General features: G+C 45.4%; 3 protein-coding genes and 1 long non-coding RNA gene across 12 annotated transcripts in view; 3 read left to right on the top strand and 1 right to left on the bottom strand.

The window, feature by feature from the left end:
• The window catches only part of LOC114859057 (bMERB domain-containing protein 1-like), a 4,082-nt gene extending 3,908 nt beyond the window's left edge, over positions 1-174 (top strand). Inside the window, exon 6 of the mRNA XM_029156961.3 lies at positions 1-174. This exon is cut by the window's left edge and continues 446 nt beyond it. The gene's annotated coding sequence lies outside the window, so the exon portion shown is untranslated.
• A 2,167-nt stretch (positions 175-2,341) lies between these two features.
• si:dkey-45d16.4 (uncharacterized) lies at positions 2,342-8,164 on the top strand. Of its 8 annotated transcripts, none has more exons than XM_041070989.2 (7): positions 2,342-4,278; positions 4,693-4,815; positions 4,899-5,040; positions 5,794-5,902; positions 6,153-6,282; positions 6,569-6,754; positions 7,085-8,164. In XM_041070989.2, exons 1-7 carry the CDS (start codon positions 4,242-4,244, stop codon positions 7,210-7,212), a joined length of 855 nt encoding a protein of 284 aa, XP_040926923.1. In that variant the 5' UTR covers positions 2,342-4,241; the 3' UTR covers positions 7,213-8,164. The 8 variants fall into 8 exon arrangements, with proteins under 8 accessions (XP_040926923.1, XP_040926925.1, XP_040926927.1 ...); XM_041070991.2 differs by having other exon boundaries at positions 4,233-4,367; XM_041070982.2 differs by lacking the exon at positions 2,342-4,278 and having other exon boundaries at positions 4,434-4,815.
• A 318-nt stretch (positions 8,165-8,482) lies between these two features.
• On the top strand, positions 8,483-16,102 carry LOC114858722 (phosphoribosyl pyrophosphate synthase-associated protein 1-like). Of its 2 annotated transcripts, XM_029156267.3 has the most exons (11): positions 8,483-9,181; positions 10,409-10,461; positions 10,578-10,644; positions 11,410-11,582; positions 11,889-12,004; positions 12,102-12,157; positions 12,290-12,435; positions 13,311-13,355; positions 14,702-14,772; positions 15,045-15,191; positions 15,670-16,102. In XM_029156267.3, the coding sequence occupies exons 1-11, from the start codon at positions 9,018-9,020 to the stop codon at positions 15,826-15,828; spliced, it is 1,197 nt and encodes a 398-aa protein (XP_029012100.1). In that variant the 5' UTR covers positions 8,483-9,017; the 3' UTR covers positions 15,829-16,102. The 2 variants fall into 2 exon arrangements, with proteins under 2 accessions (XP_029012100.1, XP_029012191.1); XM_029156358.3 differs by lacking the exon at positions 13,311-13,355 and having other exon boundaries at positions 8,487-9,181.
• Positions 15,329-17,012, bottom strand: LOC114859125 (uncharacterized). Its single transcript, XR_003786470.1, has 2 exons — positions 16,961-17,012; positions 15,329-16,303 (listed from the first exon to the last, which is right to left on the bottom strand). It is a non-coding gene; the product is annotated as an uncharacterized LOC114859125 (long non-coding RNA).
• Between the last annotated feature and the right edge of the window lie 526 nt (positions 17,013-17,538).

Below are 17,538 nucleotides of genomic sequence, written 5' to 3'. Positions count from 1 at the left end.
CTCGTGCTGCGTTTTCCTTTGAAGACACTTAATTAGCATTAGTAAACGCTTGTGTTCCAGTGTGTCGCTATCAGTGGGACTATTTTTATTACACTTTTTGCACAGCCTCGCTAGTTCCTCATTCAGATGTTGCTGTAGATGAGTGTTCAATAAATAACTAATGCATATTTAAAACACTGAAGTGACTTCATTCTCAAGGCTCTCAATTTAGTTTAAGAGATGGTTCTCTTCATTTTAGCATTAGCCGTTTGTGGCTAATTACTGCTAGTTCTGCATCACCTGTGTTTTAAACTCAGCACAGACCACTCGACTAAATACACTGTATGTAGCGGTGCAGTGAATATCACTGAAGCCCCCTCGATGCTGTGGAGTGGGTCCTTCATGTTTTATATCAATCCACTGAGATGGACGGACCTAAACGTTATGTTGTTATGTTCTCAGCCAAACGAAGCCTCTCTGGATCCTGTGTCCAGGATGAGGTTCCCAGCAGCCAGTCAACTACTGTACGAAGCAAATCTTTGTGTTGCCAAGACGAACTGTCACCATAGCAACCTTGTGTACCCCATCTCTTTAAATGAGGCTATGAGAAAGGTTGGATGGACGGAAGGTGAGAAAACAAATAGAAGCATATAGATCTCACTATAATTCTCTCTCGGGTGAATTCCCATCTACTTTTGGTCTTATTTCTCTTTTGGTCTCATTTCAAACTGGGGGGGGGGGGGGGTCATGGATGCAGCTGTCTGCTTTGTTCAGCCTCTGCATCTTTTGAAATTCAGTCTCATCCCTGTCACAGAGGTTCTGGGTCATGTGTCACCCAGCAACCATGTCCAGCGCTGTCACGGAGGATCGCAGGGGGATTCCATGCGTTCCACTAAGGATAAATTAGATGGAAAACGAACCATTGTGCGCTCATGTTTCCAAAGCCCTGAAAAAAAAGACGAATCACCAATTATATTTCTGAATCTGAAATGCTCGTTTTTCACATTCAGACATCCACCAGCTGTTCACTCCAGCTGGAGGGTGCGTTTCATCCCATGGCGGACGAAGCCGGGCTTTCAGGAACAGAAGCTCTGAGTTCTGTAGGAGACCACCTCCCCTCCGCTCACAGGAGGGTCTGGAAGAGACGATGGGAGCGAGGAAGAGCAATTAAAGTGGTCCAAGAGGAAAGAAAGCAGGAGAGGGCAGAGGGTTCACTGCGTGGAGGGTGGGGTGGGGGGGGGGGTGTCTAATCTTCAGTATGACTCATCTGTAGTGGAACCGCTGTGAGTTCCCACAAGGGGAAGCTTAGTGTAAAGGGCAGCAGCACCATCCTGCACACGCTCAGCACCACCCTCAGTGTCTGAGCACAGACAGTGCCTGTGTGGGAGAATTATAAGCCACATAAAAACGTGTCCTCGCGCGTGAGCAGTGCGTGTACTTGTACGCGAGGGTGACGGCCAGAGGTACAGTATCTGCCGCTGCTTTGTTACTATGGTTACCGTGACTCGACGGCTCCTACTCTGGTGAACTCTGCTGCAGATGTGCTCGAGCGCCGGAACGGACCCGCGTCGACGTCGCCGCGTGCGTCGAGGCTGTGGACCGTTTGTCGGCAAAGTTGTTTGATCCCAGCACGAGCGCGTGTCGTGGCTAATTAACGCTCCGCCGACATGCGAGCCAGCTGGAGGCTGCGCGCGCTCCGCTCCTCCGCGTTTGTGAGCAGAGCGGGCTTTTATAGCATCTCGTCGCGGGTTTGTCACGGTCGGTGATGATTACGGTGCCGTTCTCTGCCCCATTGTTCTATTTGAGACGCGCGAGCCGCTCCCCGCTGTCCCCCATTCGCGGCTGGCGTCGCCTCGCCTTTTTCTGAACGACAGCGAGGCTCTACATCGCAGTCGCCCTTAATGAGCGTGTGGGCGGCACAAGTGTGGAACGTTGCCATATTTCATTAACTCTCTGCTAAATTCCCCAATGCATGAAATAAAACCAATTTCCCTGCGTGGAAAATAAAAAAAAGAAACCCTGACTTATTCACCGATCAACCCTCCCTCGTCTTTTTCCATTAGACAACTCACCCCCTCCTATCTCGTCAGAAACACCCCGAGCATCTCTGAGCAAATAATCAAATGATTATAATGCAGGAAGTGGCCGGAACCTGGGTCTGCTTCCCTGCTTATCTCCTCCTCATTATGTCAGCAGCAGCGTGAGGGAAAGAACCGCCTCTGGCTGTAACTGGCAGGGCGTGAGTACCTCTGCACCATTCATGACCCGAGGCTTCGTGTTTAGAAACATCCCCTTTTCTGTTTTGCTATTTTAGCGTTCTTAGATTTATACTAGAGACGTTTAACAATTCCAGAGAGAAGCTGCTTTTCCTCGTTACAGCTGTTCAGCGAAGAGAACGAACACTGTCACCTCCACAGAGACAACCTGGAGAGGAGCGGATGAGGGAGGTGTGGGTGTATTCATCCTGAGCTTCGTCAGTACAGATGAGAACTCATAGATGGAGTTCATTCCTTTTATAATGGGCTACTGAACGAGGTGAAGGTTGTTTTATTGTGCCGTCGTTTGCACATCGCGTAGTTGTGCCTGCAGGCCTGAAGGAAGAACGTTCAGACTGAAGGGGGTACAAATGAACCCCAAAGGGATACGAGCTGCCGTGGGATGTAACTATTTTACATCCTTCCAGAAGTTGAACGGGAATTTTACACAGCCTAGATGGGAAAAAAACATTGGTATGAACAGGATATGATAAAACAGATTCAAATGACACAAAGCAGCCTTTACACAAAGCCAAGGACACATTGAGAACATGTTATTGGCATACAGTATATTATGACTGAATTCAACAAAAAGACAAAACAAAACATCTCTGTCCTTCCCAGTTAATGGGAACTTGTTTATGGATCATCTGTTTCTTTGTTTAGCTAATTTATAACAAACCACATCAGTAGAGCCAATGTTGTGAAGCATATTTTGTCCTTCAGTTTTTCTTTTAAAGAAAAGGTAAAGATGAAGAATTACGAGTTCTGCACTGTTGAATAAATAATCTCCTGCAGACTTACAGTAATTTGCTGCAGGCTTTGCCATTAATTATTGAGCAATATTTTTGCTTATTGAATCTATTGTTGAATAAATAAAGAAAACACGTAGACAATCGAGCCAGATGCTGAAGCCAGGAATGAGACGCTGCCATTACTCTGCCAGGTTCTCAGTCTCTCACAAACACGTGCTGTAAATACCTCAGGTTGATGCCAGAGCGCTGGAAGGTTACCTGGAAGCCACGCGCTTCTCAGATCTCAGTAAAGGACACGGAGGATGGAAGCACCTTCATGATGAACAGACTAATGTGCCAAAGCACAGGTGAGCGCTCCGCTTCAAGCTCACTATTTGGCCTCAAAGAGGAGCGTCGGGCTGCATGATAAGCAAAGCCATTTCCCCACTCGGCCCTTTCCCACGAGCTGCCGCTGTTATCTGTGTGTGTGTGTGTGTGTGTGTTATCACTGGCTGCCACTGTGCCGCGAATACCAAGAACACAGCACCGCGTTCAGCGCCGACGAGCTGCTGTCTGGCCCCCTCCTCTCCGTCCTACGGCACAGCCACTGTTTATTTGAGTGCAATTCATTTCAGTTCCGTTTATGTATAGAGCATCGAGTCATCCGCTAACAGGGTGTTATTACCTCATTCATGCAGTCCAGAGGAAATGCCTCTGATGATGATCGTCTCACTCACCTGTCAGCCTCACGCAACCCAAGTCTACAAAGCATTTTGAATAGCCCCATTTCTTCTGCCACCTCAATGATCAGACTAAACTTAAAAAAACTAAACAAATAAAAGTGGTTCAGATTTGGTCTGGTAGTAGTCTGTGATGCTCTATATATGATTACCTTTAGCTTGCATTTAAATAATCTAATTATATTATATTATAATAATAGATATATTATTAAGTTGACGTTTACGTTCTGTGGAAGGTGCTTTGGTACTTCGAAGTAAAATGAACGCACATTGTTTGACAACATATTGTAGCCGCCATGTCAATCATTAAATGCAGGGGTAGGACGTCACACGCCGGGTCACTGTGTGGCGGAGCTCCAGCTCCACCTGGTGGCCACATTCAGTAGGTGCGTCTGACAGAGCGAAGCGCCTGCTCCGTTGGGCCCGATTCTGATCCTCCGCCAAGTTGAGCTACACGTCAGTGGTGAACGTGTACTGGTGAGGGGACGTGTGCAGTCCGCGTCGGGCGGTTCCCGGATGCGCCGAACAGAACCATGGAGCGAGTGGTGGCGGAGGTGCCGATCAACAGCGGTGAGAACCGACACCGCCGCCTCCCCGGGAGCGGCGTCCCTCGATCCGGGCTCCTCCTGTGACGCGTGTGGCTCAGCGTCGAACGTGATGTAGCCGCTGCCTTCCTCTGTGTGTGTGTGTGTGTGTGTGCGCGCGTGCGCTGTTAGAGCTGCTGCTGTCCGACCGGCTGCTGTCACCGCAGAGTCAGAGGCACAGAGGCATAGTTATAACTCACAGCTTCATAAGTAAACTGTAATATGTCAGGTTATAATGGCACAATAGAGTTAATATTATTATATAATTACTACGTACAGTCTTATTTAGATCAGTGCATAGTGTATTTCTTGGTTACACTTTATAGGTTAAGGACTAGCCGTGTCTTTTCTGCTGGACTTTACTTTATTCCAATCTTTTGCGTTCTGTTCTTTATTCCAGGTTTTTCCATTGCCGGCTCCTCCATGACGCCACGGAAGCGACAGGTGCGTTTTTCTGCGAGGCATGATATCATCCTTTTGCGCGAGGTCATCGCTCAGAACCCCTTTGGAACCAAGGAGCCAGGTTCGTCCATTTATACAGTACATGTCTACTGTTCCATGGTTATGTCCTATAAAGGGTGACCAACGTACATTAATCTCCTCCAGGGCGTATCTGGGCACGTGTGGGCGAGATTATCACAGCAGCGCTCCAAGATGAGAACTTCGAGGTGGACGCCAGGAGGTGTAGGGAGAGGACCATGCTGCTGCTGGATTACTACAAGAAGCAAGACTTCCCCAGTTTACGCAGGTTGGTCGCCAGGGTCCTCATTTACGAAGGGTACTTACGCTCGAAAACCTGGCGTAAGCACGAATCTACGCCTACGGTCAGATGCACCAATAACTACGTAAAGTAGAAATGTGCGTAGATCTACGGCAGCTCGCTGGCGTAAGTACCTTCCTACGGCTTTTGGTCCGTATGTCAGTGAGGCAGCAAGTTCCACAGCACGAGGCCTTAATATTAATTTTAGCTGCGTAAAAAAACCGGTGCACCCACAAATGTCAACCCGTCTTCAGTGTCAACATTAGTCGTTGGTTTAATGTAGAGGCTTCCTGTTAGTAGCTGAACACAGTGTCGGGGGTCAGTTCGGTTTCGCTTCACGTCCACCTCGATGTCAGAGCACTTTTATTATTTTTTTTTATTTAATTCCGCTACTGTGTGGAACCTACGCCATTGACACCCGCACACACGGTCCCGCTCGGCGTACTGCGCAGCCGCAGACCGTATTTGAATAAGTTAACATATGTATATAGAGGCGTGTCATGGGAGGAGTCTGCTACTCAATCACCTGCGCTCAATTCTACGTTGATCGGGATGTACGAATGAAACATGCGTAGTTTTGTACTTAGTAGAAGTTGATGCAGTTTTCTGGATTTACGCCAAGTTTAGTAGGAAATCTACGCAAGTGTTTGTACCTGAGGCCCCAGGTCCTGTTAGACGGTAGGATCATGCCTGAATTGCGTGTGTGGTGAGGTTCATATTTGACGCTTCCGGTGCACCCAGGTTTGGAACCGAGAGGTTGTACGCACAGAAAGAGGATCTGCTCCACGAGGTTTTGGAGCTGGAGGCCGAGAAAGGGCTCCTGGCCAGCAGCGAAGGAGCCAAGTACCAGGTGGGTGTCAGCAGAGAGGAGTAGCTACAGTAAATGCCAATTAGGAAGGGTATTATCTTCTAACAAGCTTCAAATTGCCCCAACACTACGTTTATGTTCTGTCCAGCTGGGGCTGTTTCCTGTTCTTCCTCTTGGTGGCATTAAGCTACAAGTAAACACAGCTTGTGAATGCTCTGAGTCATTTTGCAGTTATCACAGTAATTAGTACTACTTTGTTGTTGTTGTAGATAATGAAGTAATGCTACTCTAGTTTATTTTCAAGGATGATGAAATAAGAAAGCGAACTATAGAAGAGCTGCCAGCAGAAGACAAACCCATCGTCTGTATTTCACAAACACTCACCGCAGGTAAAACTGCTTCAACACAATGGACAGTTTTAAGTAGGTGAATAATACTTTGACTAATTATTCTATCTATCTATCTATCTATCTATCTATCTATCTATCTATCTATCTATCTATCTATCTATCTATCTACACACACAAAAAAATGTGTCTGTGTGTCTGTTTTTTATGGACATTCAGCTTGGATTTACAGCTGTATCCTTCTCTGTAAACGCTCAGAATCCAATCTTTGCCCTTCAGCTGAAAATACTTGCCAGTTCCACTTGTGTCTAATTCAGTAATATGTACTTTTCTTCACATTACATCACTACTGTCATACCAGAACCAGAAGAAGACCGTGAGGAAATGGCTGAGATGTCAGCGGCGCCGACAGCCAAGCGGCCCTGCCAGTGCTGCTGCCAGACGTACTCGGAGATTCTCAGCTTCCTGGAGAAACGCTCGGAGGCAGAGCAACGGCTCCGAGAGGAGGAGCTCTCCCTGCGTCGAGAGGAGCTGGAGATTCAGAGGAGTATGATTGCTTTACCTAAACCTGTAAACCATTTTCATTCATTTTAGAGCCAGAATTACAAAATCAAAAGGACTAGTCATACAGTGTGCATTCTGATGATGATCAGAAGATGAACTGTCCTTCTACTAATGTATAGGCTGCATAACCCTTTCTAAACGGGGAAACCAGGGTAAGATATTTCGCTACCGTAATGAACACATGAAGTGTAGCAAAGGGAAATACACGATGTTTCACAACTGAAAATGCAGAAGCTAATGATTAGACGTGCACCATTTGGCCACTGTCCTTGATGGCAATGCAAAGGTTATTATTCTTCTTTTTAATTCTCAGGTAAGATTGCTTTGGAAAGGGAACGTCTGGGAGCTGAGAGAAAAGAAAAGGAGAGGAGGTTTGAGCTGGAGAGCCAGGAGAGGCAGGTGATTTTGGACCTGCTGAAGGAAAAGGTGCTAAAAGGCTGATAAGGACGGCTGTATATTAATGGTTTGCTTCAAAAGGTGAAATCATGAACTATGAAAGATGTTTTTTTCTGCTAAAAGGAGGAAGGAGAACAAAGAAACAGAAGTGAAAAGATCAATGGTTGGTAATTTTTACATCCAGCTTGTTGACTCTGTAAAGCAACCAAACAAGCCAGATTGACAGGACAGTGACATTTAAACTGCAGGGCAGTATAACAGGATACGCAGCTGTCTGGATGGTAGCTAATAAAACCAGTAAGTGATTTGTGAAGCTAGACTGTGTGTCTTAAGCAGAAAGTTGGATATATTTAAATGCTATTATATTTATATTTGCGTAAACATGCTGCAGTAAGCTGACCTATACACTGTACAGAAATCCAAGTAGATACATGCTGTGCTTTACTCCTTCAATGAGGATTTAAAAATACCGGTACTGTAGCTACTGCTGTCTCACCCGATTTAATGGAATGTATTAAATGGTGTGAGCCAAAAGCCGTCAACAGTAATCCTGTGTTCCAGAGTGGTGTGTTATACAAAGTGGATAACTGCCAGCAGCAGTGCAACTTACCAGTCCTGTTCACTGGGAAAATAAATGTATGATGCCAGGATAACACATCATAGAGTAGTTAGGGAAAGCTGCCTAATGCCTGATTAACACTGTAGCATCTGTCAACTGTATTATGTAATCGTGTACTTTTTATATTGCTATAAAACAATCTATGCAAACAGCCCCAGTCTAAGTTGCTACATCCAGGAACATTTGTCTCCTTAAAGGTTATATTAGGTGCAAATGTATATAACTGTGAGTGTATGGGTGTTGTTTGCTGGTTGATCCACTAGGTCATACTGTCACAAATGTACTGTACCGTTTGTAGTGTTATACACACAATGACAGATAACAAAAACAAATACTTTTCCAGAACAAATCAATAAAGTTACAGTGTTGATACGTATTTTTTTTTTTATTGTGTTAATAAAATTGTTTCATGAAACGTCATATAATAGAACAGAGAAGAGACAGAAATGCCGTAAAATATATAGACGAAGAAGGTAAATAAAACAATACTGCGTTCTAGACTAGATTGGGTTTTTTGCGACAGGAAATAAATAACGCTTAAAACATGCGCACAACAGCTTTTAGTCGTTGCGCTTTAATTTGAGGTCATTCGAATCCCACACACCGATTGGTCGGAATTCCATCTTTCACGCCCTCTGTTGTTCGTCTCTCGTATCTGATTGGTTACTCGGGCTTTCACTCTGTCTCATCCAATGAACTTGGGCTCGTGGCGTTTTCTCCCGATGCGACCGCGTTGTTGCAAAGTTTCCTGCGGCCACGTTAGCGTGTTGTCGTTGCACTTTAGATTGTGTGCCAGCGTTCCAGCATTCGGGGAGGACTGACGTACGACTCAGTCCGTCGTGTTGGTGGCAAAAGCCGCACGCGCGTGTTTTATAACGCCGAGGACTCGGTGACCCTCATGGAATAAGCCCAGCCTTCATCTGCTGTCGCTTTTGTGCTAGATCGGGGCTTTTGTGTTAGTGCTCGCTTTGAAGGCGGTTGTTGACTCGCTCGCGCACCAACACGAGTGTCCCCGCGTTACACGCAAACCACGTGCTCTCTGTTATTTTAGCCGTCGCTCGGGCACTTCAGCTCCGTGGGTTTCGGGTCGGTCTCGCTTGACGCGCGAAAGATGCGTTCGCTGGCCTGAGAAGTTGAGCTCCGCGCGTGCAACGCAGTTGAGGCGTTCACGGGCCGCTTTCCTGGGCGTCAGGGGAGACGCTCCTACGAACCTCGCTGGCTGGAACGCAACATGCCCATTAGGCGCTTCGGGGGTCACAGGTCTCTGGTCGCGCACTCTCAGGTCCCCAAGCTGTCGTATGGTTACGCGAAAAGCAACATGTCGAGAAGCGGCTACCGTGTGTTCTCCGCAAACTCCAGCACCGCCTGCACCGAGCTGGCCCGACAGATCACGGAGTGAGTACAAGCCTGCTGCCTTCACGGGCTCCTCGGCTTTGAACCAACGATCTGCCACGGCAGGGAGACTGCTTGAATATGACGCATTTCAGTTAGAATTAAGTGTTTCTCGTGTTAAAGAACCATATAAAACCCAAGTAGCGCGTGCAACACATTTAGGGCTCGGTGTGATGTTGTTAAGCGTCCAATAAGGAATTAATAGTATTGCGCAACAGTTTGTTGTACTAAATATGTAGATGTCTAGTTTTGTGCATCACTTGATCATGTAATTGTTAGTTGAGGGGTTTTTCAAATGTCAGAGCTGATTAGCGGCAGCTACTGCACAGGCTTTTACGGCGGAGATGAAAGATCACTTTTATTATATCAAGCTTAATGTGCGCGTGGGCTCAAAGGACCTGTCAGTTGGAATCACTGGAAAGAAAGGCGTTGACTGAGCAGGCGCTGCTCTGTGTTTGCACTGAACGCAGCACTGATGCTGCGAAGGCAACAGGCGACGCGAGGCTACATTTATCCCACTGAGAAGCATCAACAGAAGGAGCACGTTCCTCAAACAGCGGTTGGAGATGTGGTGGTTTTGGTGCCATGTTTTTCTAGGCCGTGCAGAGGTTGCATCGCTCACTCTGCTCAGGAGGATTAGTTCCCCTCACTTTGAATTGTTTGAAAGCATTGCATAATGTTTTTAAAGCGCTCACGGTGCCATTTTGGGAGCAGGTGGAGCTCTTGTGGGCACAAAGGTTAGCACAGAAAAGGGTAATAAATATTTACTCTGAGGGTCATGTGTTCTGACAGGACTGTGTTTTAAAAACACGCCGACCTCAGTTTGTAGCCGTGCTACTCTTCACTGGGTGCAGCTCATAGTTTTTCAGTGATCCTCAAACTAATTTGATATTTCTGCCTTTCCACATTAGGCGAGTGAGTCATGTAATTCAACAAACCACAGGCACTATATCTAACACTGAAGCAAAGATGACGCTGATTAATATCAGGGTGAGGCTGCAGAAGCCGAGGTGTTGGCTTTGCCTAGTGGGATTCCTTTCCGGGCTCAAACAGTGCTCGATGGTTTATTGTTAGAATATGGACGCAAACACACACATCTCTCAAACAGATTTAGCATAAACATTTTAGTACTTAGTATTAATGTTGTCTGAACTAGAGCACGCTTCAGTTTAATGAATGTCTACTCTATTTGCTATTGACTCCGTGTGCTCTGTTTGCGTTTGTCTCCAGGCGTCTGGGTGTGGAATTGGGCAGGTCTGTGGTTTATCAGGAGTCAAACTCAGGTGAGGATAAACCTCCTCAGGTCCCTGTCTACCCAGTCCACCAGCTTTGCTTAAGTGAAGCGTCTCCTCACTGAATGCACAAATGCTTATGCGTGTGTGCGTCTGTGCGTTCTTAGAGACTAGAGTGGAGGTGAAGGAGTCTGTTCGTGGCCAAGACATCTTCATCATTCAGACCATTCCCAGGTGAGACACAGGGATGCCCTCGTGTTTTGTGATTACACAGATGGCTTCGGTTTGGATGCTTGAGTTACCACTGTACCCGATCGCTTTCTGCTGCAACACTCTACCTTACAGTCTCAGGTTATAGCTTTTAAAATTATTAGCATACATTATTAGCATACATTAGCTAAACTCCCCTGTTAAAAAATACAGAAAGCCACCAGGATCCTTAAACACTTAGGTTTTCCTTCTACTGTAGACACTTCAGAAACTGTGACGTTATATACTTCTTTTCTTAAACTTTATCAGCTCAAATATTATTGGCCGACCTTTACATACTGGAGCTCTATTTTCAAGCATGTTCTGACGTGAGTGAAATCAGTCCCTTTACTCTTGCATGTCCTCAGTGGAGAATACCAGCATGTGGTCCGTTGAAGAGTCATGTGCTCAAAGATAACGAGGGGTCACAGAAGGGTCAGAGCAGTTTTCCGTTTCCTGTGTTGTGTGTCTGCAGCAGGTCATGTGTGGGGCATTCAACAAGCCGTCGAGAACCAAAATGTCACAACTGTAGCTCGAAACCGTTCTCGTTGCGACGCCGTCCCACTCGACTTAGTGAGCGCTTGCATGTCGCTGCATGTGTGTCGGTGAAATTGAAATAATTTTTGTATTGGGATCAGTGGGTAGACTGGAAGCGAACAGACTTTTACCTCGGCCTCACGGTTCATTTTACAAATGCAGAAAATAGAAATGCTGATGGTGATGTTTTGAATTCCACGTGCCGTTTCTCAGAGATGTCAACACTGCCGTCATGGAGCTGCTGGTCATGGCTTATGCCCTGAAGACCTCCTGTGCCAAGAACATCATCGGGGTCATTCCCTACTTCCCCTACAGCAAGCAGTGCAAGATGAGGAAGAGAGGCTCCATTGTCTGCAAACTGCTAGCATCCATGTTATCTAAAGCTGGTATGGATTGTTATTGATTAAAGACGTGGACACATTACAAGACTTGTCAATTAGAAATGATATGTGATGTGTTTAGACGTAGTTCTTGCTCCATTCTTAAAGATTTCAGTTGGTGACGTCATTGTGCAAAAGCTAAAATCCCAGGAATTAATGTGCAGCTTCACCTGAATCCGCACTGTTGTTCACTCACCCACAGCACACACTTCTCCATGCAGTCACTCACTCTAATTTGCAGGCCTCTTCATCTCCAAGGACATTGCATTAAGTGATTGCTAATATTGAGCATGTACATGCTTGATGTTTCAGGCCTAACTCACATCATCACCATGGACCTCCACCAGAAAGAAATCCAGGGCTTCTTCAACTTTCCAGTCGACAATTTAAGAGCCTCCCCCTTCCTCATCCAGTACATCCAGGAGGAGGTGAGGGAAGCTGGGACAGAAGCTCTGCTTTTACATTTTGAATCTGTTCTATGATGAGTCCATTAAGCCATTTATTTTTGTTCAACTCTTTTCTCAGATTCCAGACTACAGAAATGCCATAATTGTTGCAAAATCCCCATCAGCTGCCAAGAGGTAAAAAGCAAACTGGAAAGTTTGGAAGTGTGATTGCGCTCTTGTGCAAATTCCTGTGTGCCCTCTCTTTGCCCATGTATTCGTGTGTTGTTTGTCAGTTCCTTTGACCCTTTGCGTGTCCGTCTGTCTCAGAGCTCAGTCTTACGCTGAGCGGCTTCGACTTGGCCTGGCTGTGATGCACGGCGAGGCCCACCACTCGGAGTCGGACATGGCCGACGGTCGACAGTCTCCGCCGCTGTCACGCACCACCACAGGACACACGGGCCTGGAGCTGCCATGTAAGACGCCAGCTAACGACTAGTTACTGATGGAGCAGCCTGGGACTGCTGCCCCAATGATGAGTGATGTATGCCAGTTATGAGCAGGCTGCCTGTAGCGGCGATCAGTGTCAAACATTTCTAAATGAAACAGAGGGACCAGTTGATGTGACTCCACTAACACACGCATTCAGCGTTCTATCAGCTGAGAGGGTCAGGTCAATCGGACACAGTCATGTGTTTTAGAAATGTTGCAGTGTTTCCATTACAGGAAGTGTAATGCCAAGGCCTCGGAGACCTGTTTAGGAGCGTCTAAACAAAGCTGTGCAGTCAGCTCTTTTATAGGCTACGTAGAGATTTAAAGTCTGTGTTCAAAATGTGAGGGGGGACTAATGCGTCACAAGTTAAGAGCATTAAATAACGATGATAAAAAGTAGGCACTCACATGCTTGTAGGGCACTGGTCAGTCACTTGTTTTTACAAGATATTTTTATGGCTGAGCTGACTCACTGCTTCAGACCTAATAAGGCCGTCTTAAGGGAAGAGTAGCGGCCTGGCTCAGGTCAGCGCTGCCTGAGGCGCTGTGGTAAACAGCTGAGGAACCCTGACAGTCACTGACTCTGACCCTCCTCGCGCCCCGCGTGCTCGTCTTACCGTCTTTCTCCTTTGCAGCATGTCCTCAATCACACTCATTACAGCCATGTGTCTTTGAACATGCTTTGATTATGTCAGCGCACATTATGTAGGTCATTCTTAATTCTGTATAAGGATGAGAAGTCTCCTCTTGATGAGATGAGGACTGTAGGGACTTACTTGCCTCTGTCATTGCCCGTGTTCTGTTTGTTGCGTCTCATTGTTCCTTGTAATGTTTTGTCCCATCCTGTCTTGTGCCACAGCAAACTGCAGACACCATGTCCCATTCCCTGGGATAGAGCTCCCAAGTATGAGCCTCATGCTTGAACCCTGTTGTGCTTCTTGTTGTTCATAGCTCCCTGCATGGAATGACACACTGAGTTACTGAGGGCTTCCATCTCACTTTACACCTGGACCATTAGAGCCACTGTTCAAAGTGTCTGCGCCACACAAAGGGAAAACGAGTTGAACCCAAAAGTCAACGCAAACTGTCACTCTGCGTTACATCTGCACAGGTTCAAAGTGTTCAACTCCACTGTGTTAGAACTGTCGGCCCACTTCGTCCTTGGTCTCATGCATCTAAATGGCGGCTGCCTTGAATCCTGGTGGCAGCTGTCAGTGTCTCTCACCCTGACCCCAGCTCACTGTCAGCAATAAAAAAACAAAGCAAGACAAGGCAGAGAGGAGCTGAGCAGTTTGCAAATACTGTCAAATTAAGGAAATGAAACGCTCTAAACATGTACATTGTACATCTGTCCACTCTGCTTACAAGGATGTGGTCTGAATACCCAGCCAGCTATTTGCTTTCACTAGACAGTGTCCCCTAATACTTACTTTTTGGAAAATCTAGCTTCTATTTGTTAATCTGTTAATGGTTGGAAGCCCTCAGTCTCTCACCCTCTGGTCTGGTAAGATCTAGGATTCTTCCAGGAGTCAGAAACTGTGACCCATGTTACTTCATGTAACAGATGCTGGCTACTAACTATACAATGATAAAAAGAGCCATTATAGGACTATCAAACTGAGTAGTATATGAAAGGAGTTATTTGTGTGTAAATTCTAAAAGTCACACTTAACTGTGGACTGCTTTATTTGAAATCATGTTTTTTTTTCTTTTGTTGCATAGTTTGGTTTTAAAACACCTTTTCCAGGCATCTTCTCACAAACCTCACTCATTTTGATTTCAGCCTCCAGCCAACCTAGAAATTAATAACCATACCTTTCTTTAACTTCAGCGTTGCTGAATGTTCTGTGAGGAATTTGGGAAATGACTCCAAACGTGCCTTGATGTTGTCTGGACAAAGGTTTTTGTCTGTGTGTCAGGCCGGATGTGATCGGCTCCAGACATGGATCGGTTATTACCTGAATTTGTTTGGACACTTAAGGGTTTTTTTTTTGTCAAAATGGTGGATTACAATTAATGATCGATCCATGTTTGTGGTTCCTAAAAAGACTAAGTTCTTCCCCCATGATTCTGTCTGCCACTCTAGCGGCTGTATTTGTTCTTAGTTCCAGCAGTCACCCATTGCTTTACTGGTTTGGTACTGTGGCAGCTGGAGAATTTGTGGGGTAGAACTAGTTTTAACCAAATCCCTTCTCACCAAATCTCTTAGCTTTACTTCACCCAAAGAAATGAAATTTCTTTGTTTCTCAGTGATGATGGCGAAGGAGAAGCCACCAATTACGGTTGTCGGGGACGTAGGAGGAAGAATTGCCATCATTGTTGTAAGATCTCAAGTTTATAATGATACATGTACAGTATAAGAGCTGTGAAACGACTGGAAAGAAGGGCTGTGAGAAATTATGATAGAATGATATACAATTTACCTGAAGGGTGTCACACAAATGGCCACTAATATAACCAACTCAAATTTGAATCATCCCAAGATAACAATATTAAAGCAAGGCTATAATAATTTAGTGACCTGTTTTAGTTACTTCATCTGTAAAACAGAATAAGCAGTTCTAATCCGTGTTGTCCTCTTTCCTCCTCTCAGGATGACATCATAGATGATGTGGAGGACTTTGTCGCAGCAGCAGAAATCTTGAAGGAGAGAGGCGCGTACAAGATCTACATTATGGCTACACACGGCCTGTTGTCTGCAGAGGCACCCAGGCTGATAGAGGAGTCTGCAATAGATGAGGTAAAGTGTCCTGTCGCCGTACAGCCTGCAAATACCTTTTTGTCGCATTGCTTATGTCGATTCATCTCATTTTACATTAGGAAACCAAGAGTTTTGAAATGTCTTATACCATGAAGAAAACATCCAGGCACAAGTGACACACTTTAATATAATTTATTTTTTGCACATTTCAGATCAGTTTTTCTGTTCATTCATGATTTTATCTATTGTGAACCTTGTCACATGGTTTTGTAGCCTCTCAATAGTTTTATTGGTAAGATATGACAATATGAGGACTAGTCTTAATTATTTATGAATGCAGGTGATGCTTTCACATAGTAAATAATTAAGGCATTTAGGTTTGGGGTTGACTTACAATTAGAATTTCAATATGCCACCTTTTAGCCTGGGTCCTGATTACTCGTCCGCCTGAAAGCCTAGACGCGTGTAGGCACAGTCCTAAAGCGGCTGCACTAATGCTGCTGCTGTGCGCCCGCAGGTGGTGGTGACCAACACGGTTCCTCATGAGGTGCAGAAGCTGCAGTGTCCAAAAATCAAAACGGTGGACGTGAGCATGATCCTGGCCGAGGCCATCCGGCGCATCCACAACGGCGAGTCCATGGCTTATCTGTTCCGCAACATCGCCGTGGACGACTGAGACGACCCACACACGCACTACTACATTCCTGTAGAGCTAACCCAGCGCACAGGGATTTAAATAAGATCCTTTCTCCTGTGTTTGCTCAGCTGATTAACTGACAAAAAGTACTGTATTGACTGTATGTCACAAGTAACTCGTTACCCTGTTGCATACTGTAGTGGGTCTGACCTGCTGTACCATCTGATAGCATGAACAGATCAACACCCAATGTACTGTACCGCTTTCCATCAGGCTGGAGAATTTGACAAATAAACTATTCTTCTTGAATGAACGTCGTTTTCTCGCAGCGCGTTCATTTAAAATTACCAGCGCGTGCGTGAATCCAACTCCGCGGTGGCGGCACACGTGGCGGCAAAAGGAGAAATACGGGTTGCATCTGGTAGTGGAAGTGATTTCTGGAACTGCAGTGCGCTGCACACTGGTCCCACACCTGAACCCAGACTTTTCAGTTGCACTTTCAGTAATCACTGGTCTGTGAAGCATGGAGAAGGGTGAACTGTCACACAGGCCTGTTCAGCTGCAGTTAGAAAACTATCTCCTCGAACCACAGGGGTGTCATCGTGTTCATGGTATAATAGGTCTTAACGAGGTACATTAATGCATTAACTAATTATTTGGTTCACACATGCTTCTGTTTTATTTAAATAAGGGACTCATTTATAAATCACACAGGAAATATATAAATATACTTAAGTATTATATATATATAAATAAATACTATGCCTGTGTGACACATTTCGATTCTGCAGGAACAATTTTTTTCAAACAATCTGCTAATTCTGCATTATGGTGATATTAATAGTCCTGAAGACTATTAGTATTCACACAGTGTGGACATTTTTGTCTAATGAATGTAATAAAGCTGCTGTTTTCTGTCCAGGACCCTGAACTTGTTCTAAACGCCTCAGGGTCACTTGAATCTACTGAGGAGCTTTGACCAAGTCCAGGAGCAGAGACATCTGACGAATCAAGCTCAAACCATATAAATAACATCCTGCTCTGAGCGTCTGAATTAAATTAAGTACGAAAGTCAAAGTTACTAACTCTGCTTAAATCTTCTGCCCTGGAAACTTGTAATCTGTCAACAATTTGAACCTACAGTAAAGTACAAGATGACAAATCCACACACCTGCCCGACCGCGGAGCTGCGAGGCCTCCGTCCTTTTACAAATGAGCTCGAGTGCGGAAGAGCGTTTTAAATGTGGACTGAAAGAGGAACTGCCAGCAAACGTTTGCTCGGCCACTTCCTCAAATTAAAACAGGAAACTTGTTTCAGTTTAATCTGATGGAGTGGGTTGGGGGTGAGGGGCTCTGCAACTGCCTCCGCGCGGCTGGTTGGGTCAAGGGGAACTGTGCACAGATATTTCAGGAACTGCACAGCGATCATTTTGACCAGTGGTTAAACAGTAGAGCTGCTGGAGAAGAAGCTCGGCTGCTGGCTTTTAATCGTAGGTACCTTGGCTCAGTTTGTAGTGTGTGCGTTAGTAATTGAACTTGAGCCTTGAGAAATGTTCTGTAGATGTGAAACAGAGGATGTTGGCTTTAAATTAAGATGTTTTAAAATTTCACATACTCCAGGTGCAAACAATTAAATCTTACAAAATAAAAGCTTTTAAATTCAAGATTTTAGTATTTCAAGTATGATGATGCAGTGTTTACGCGCCACAGGTTGGTTCCTTCTTTTGCCAACAGATGGCAACAGAGATC

Source organism: Betta splendens, chromosome 1 (genome assembly GCF_900634795.4).
Source record: "Betta splendens chromosome 1, fBetSpl5.4, whole genome shotgun sequence".
Classification (NCBI taxonomy): Eukaryota; Metazoa; Chordata; class Actinopteri; order Anabantiformes; family Osphronemidae; genus Betta; species Betta splendens.
Note: the sequence above shows the minus strand (reverse complement) of the source record. Positions and strands in the feature narration are given on the sequence as shown.